The 4,466-nt window shown below is 45.1% G+C and overlaps 1 protein-coding gene across 1 annotated transcript; it reads right to left on the reverse strand.

The window, feature by feature from the left end:
* Positions 1–694: 694 nt before the first annotated feature.
* LOC110142898 (large ribosomal subunit protein eL39) lies at positions 695–903 on the reverse strand. Its single transcript, XM_020902321.2, has one exon. It carries the CDS (start codon positions 851–853, stop codon positions 698–700), a length of 156 nt encoding a protein of 51 aa, XP_020757980.1. The 5' UTR covers positions 854–903; the 3' UTR covers positions 695–697.
* Between the last annotated feature and the right edge of the window lie 3,563 nt (positions 904–4,466).

Genomic DNA, 4,466 nt, shown 5'->3' on the forward strand with positions numbered 1-4,466 from the left:
ACCACTGCCCGTGTGTCTGACCATCTGTTATACAGGCTCGAGGGGGCTCGAGGGGGCTCGAGGGGGCTCCAGCTCTCCAGAGTGAAATGAGGCTGTGAAAGCTCAGAGAGCACACAGGACACTTTCTCCAAAGGCGACGTGACTTCTGAGCAAACTATAGACGATGACTAGAAGCCAGTCACTTCTCTAGAAGGGAAAAGTGCTTTTCACTAGCTATGAAGCAAATGATTCAATATGTTTGACGTTTACCGGCAAGGGAGGTGTGGTAGGAGATGAAGCCAGACGAGTAGGGGGCTAAAGAGCTGAGATCTTGTAAAGTTCATTAGAGTTTGTGCTTTATCTTGAAGGCAGTGGGTACCTCCTGCCAGATGATTTTAAAGGAAGATCAGATTTGCATTTTCAGGCTGCAATAGGAAGAATGTATGGAGATGAGAGGTGCCTAAAAGCAGAGAAACCAATTAGGTGACCAATGAATAGTTCTGGTGAGGGATCATAGTGGCCTGGACTTAGGTTTTTTGTGTGTGTTTTTGTTTGTTTGTTTTTTTTTCCAACGTTACATATTTATTACTGGTCTCAACTGATAGCGAGGAAATAAGAAACATCAGGAGCCAAGCATTACAGTAGTGATGTTCTTACTGTGATACGGCTGCTTAAATAAGTGGTCTTAACACGTGTGCCACTTTTTATGTGAGGCTTCTTATAGACCCAGCTTGGTTCTTCTCCAATGTCTTCTCTTGGAGTTGTACCTAATTTTATTGCCAGTTTTCATTCGAATCCATTGAGGAATGGGACGATTCTGCTTTTGCTTCTTGGCCAGGAATCGCTTGATCCTGAAAGTCTTGTGAGAAGACATGGTGAGGACAGACCTCAACCGCACATAGGATGGTGGAGAAGAGAAAAGAGGTGGACTTAGGTTTTAACTGTGGGGATGGAGGTGAGTGAAAAGGTCCCTGACATACAAAGGTAGCAGACCGGGCAAGATTTGGTGACCAGTTTGAGTGGGGAAAAAAGCGAGAAGTCCTGGGTAAATTCCACACTGGACAGGTGGATAGGTAGTCATTCACTGTGTGATAGGAAGCAGGAGGAGGAGCATGTGGGGCTGGAGGTGGAATGGTATGTTCAGAATTACTCCCTTCAGGGCTCTCTTGCCTTCTGAGATGGCCCACAGTCTGTCTGTGGGGTGTGTTTCTTTCTAAATAAATCCACTTCTTATCTATCATTTTGTATCCAAATTCTTTCCCAAGGAAGCAAGAACCTCAGATTCATCAGTATGGGCAAAACCAGCCGGGAGAATTCAGGGCTAATTTTCAAGTTCGAGTTCCTCATGCTTATCTCGTTGGCCTATGCTGCCATGACATCATCTTCTTCATCATTAGGTGACTGAAGTTCATTGGAAGAGGGGCAACGTCACAGTCCAAGTGAATAGTGCCTTTTTCACTGGCATCTATGGCATATGGAACTTGTATGTCTTTGCTCTGATGTTCTTCTATGTGCCATTCCATAAGAACTATGGGAAGACCAATCCAATGATTCACGCAATCTCAGGTGCTAAAGGATCATCTGGATTGGGATCACACAACAGAGAACAGATGGACAAAAGTACTTTTGAAATAGTTAGTGTTAGAGACCGCTGTGACCTTAGAATCTCAAGACAAATGCTGCCATTACTGTTAATATTTGGATGATAAGTTCTGTTGTAAAAGGAAAAAAAAAAAGAATTATTGCCTTCAGGTAAGAAAAGGAGGCAAGAGGTCATCTTTATTCATTATGCTGGCAGTGAATGTGAATGTGAGCTCAGCTCTGGATGTAGAGGGTCACAGAGCTCTATAGACAGGTTCAAACAAGCAAGGTTAAAGGAAAAAAAATTCTTTTTTTTTTTGAAAAACTTTTTATGTGGACCATTTTCAAAGTATTGAATTGTTACAACATTGTCTCTATTTTATGTTTTGGTTTTTTAGCCATGAGGAGCCATGAGGTATGTGGGATCTTAGCTCCCCCACCAGGGATCGAACCCACACCCCTTACAACAGAAGGCGAAGTCTTACCACTGGACCACCAGGGAAGTCCCAGGAATAAAAATTCTTTCATGACTAAAAATGATGTAGCCATTCAGTTTATATATCAAGGAAGGTAACCCAGAGGAGAAGTCAGGGAGAAAAGAATTGGGTTATTGCTGGTGGGGAGAGCAGAGGACAGGACTTCTAGGTTTTTCTTCCTCTTTCAAATTTTTTTAGAATTGGAGTATTTTAAGATATGGATAGGGCTTCCCTGGTGGCTCAGTGAGAAGAATCCAGCTGCCAATGCAAGAGCCACGGGTTCAATCCCTGGTCCAGGAAGATCCCACATGTCAAGGAGCAACTAAGCCTGTGAGCCACGACTACTGAGTCTGTACTCTAGAGCCGGGGACCCACTTCTACTGAGCCCACGTGCCACAAGTACCGAAGCCCGAGTGCCCTAGAGCCTGTGCTCTGAAACAAGAGAAGCCACTGCAACGTGAAACCCACATACCACAACCAGAGAGTAGCCCCTGCGGGCCTCAGCTAGAGAACAGCTGGTACAACAACAAAGGCCCAGCACCGCCAAAAATTAATTGATTAATAAAAATTATTTTTTAATCTAATCTAAGTCTAATTTAAGAAAAGAGAGATGGATATACAAAAATTGTTGCTCATCATGGACCCCTTACATTTGTACCACGATTCATGCATGCTTGCATTCATGCATTCTTCTCTCAGCTGCCATCTCCTGAGGTCTACGAAGTGTCAGGCCCTAGAAGGCCTAGAGATAGAGAAACAGGAAGCAGGGCAACTCCTGTCCTCCAGGAACTGCTTTCTCGTAAGAGGGACAGCAAAACCTGTGATTCCAATCAACTACTGAATGTCCTAGAATCAGAGGGTGCAGAGGAAGACCACCTAGCCCATGTGAAGGGTGAAGGGGTGATGAAAGAAGGCTTCCTGCAAGAGATGCTTCCTAAACTGAGCTTTGAAGAAAAAACAGGAATTAACGGGGCTGTATATCAGGAACTGGCAGAAAGGGCTGTTATTTGCAAACACCAGGGAAGAGCAAAGTTCTGGGAATTCTAAGTGATTCAGTCTGGCTGGTCTGCAGAGTTGCAGGGGTGGGGAATAGTGATAAGTGAAAGAAGTAGGCAGAAGCCACATCCTGAAGATCCTGTGTGCCTTGTGGAGGAGTTTGGATGTTAAATTTAAAACAATGGGGAATTTCTGAGAAATCTAATCAGAGCAGTGACATTTAATTTTTTACATATATCCATTATCTCTTTTAATCTGGACAGCCCTGTGAAATAGACATTGCTGATATGCACATTTTGTAGACTGAACACTGAAGCTTGGGAAACTGAAATTTGTTACCATGTTCACACAGTAATGAAGGACAGAAGCAGAGCTCACGACCAGGCCTTTGGGCCAAACTCATTGTTCTTCTTACAGTGTGTGTGGTCAGAGAACTCTGTGAAACAGAGAACTCCTCCCAGCTCCGCATTGTTCTGGGGCTTCTTTCCAGGGGTTCTTCTCTAATGCCAACAGACTCAAGATTGACTCCTGTATCCTCCTGCCTTCCAGGCTTTTGCCTGAGGGTGATTATCTGCAACAAACTTTAATCCTCACTCTGTGTATCTGCGGGCAGATTCTTTGTGTATTTAGGGGGCTTCTCAGGTGGCACTAGTGGTAAAGAACCTTCCTGTCAATACAGAAGATATAAGAGATGTTGATTCGATCCCTGGGTCTGGAAGATCCCCTGGAGGAAGGCATGGCACCCACTTCAGATACACGACTGAAGCGACTTAGCATGTACACTGTACTTAGGGAAGACAGCAGGTCTTTTCACACATCAGCATTTAGCAGAATGTATCTGGGAAGGTCTTAGTACTGTGTCTTGTTTCTGCCTGATCCATTCCTCGGGTCCTCATTTGGGGAGTTGAATACTGCAGGCTGGTTTCAATTTTAGTTTCCTTTAGGTGGTAGCTTCAGTTAGAATGGTTAGTGAGCATCTAGGTGGGGCAATTAGGTAGTAGAAAGAAGGGAGGATCAGAACTTCCCTGGTAGTCCAGTGGCTAAGACTCCTTTCTGAGGGCTATTTCTCCTTCCTCATCCCCCACTTTCTCTGTCTGCCACAGGGGGTGTCTCTCCAGAGACCCAGTTTCCCTCAATGACCCTGGCTCCTGGGCTCCTTCCCTTCATCCTTCCAGCCTATGGCTGGTAGAGTCTTCTTGCTATTGGTCGTTTCTAAGTTGCCTCCACCCAGTCTGGCCTCCCAACCCTTCCAGCACTGGAATAGAGCCTGGTAGGACCCTGCAAGGACTGAGGATGAGAAGAGAGGCCAGTAGAGGGAGCCATTTAGCAGAGTGTCAACAGGATCTGACCTGTTTTACCAGGATTACCCTGGCTGCTATCTGGAGAGCAGACTAGCCGGCAAGAGAGGAAGCAGGGAGAGATTATTACTCCCAC

The sequence above is a fragment of the Odocoileus virginianus genome, chromosome 17 (genome assembly GCF_023699985.2).
Source record: "Odocoileus virginianus isolate 20LAN1187 ecotype Illinois chromosome 17, Ovbor_1.2, whole genome shotgun sequence".
Lineage (NCBI taxonomy): Eukaryota > Metazoa > Chordata > Mammalia > Artiodactyla > Cervidae > Odocoileus > Odocoileus virginianus.

What these genes read in the sequence shown, in the direction of transcription:
- LOC110142898 (XM_020902321.2), bottom strand. Translation starts at nt 853, where the DNA reads ATGTCTTCTCACAAGACTTTCAGGATCAAGCGATTCCTGGCCAAGAAG.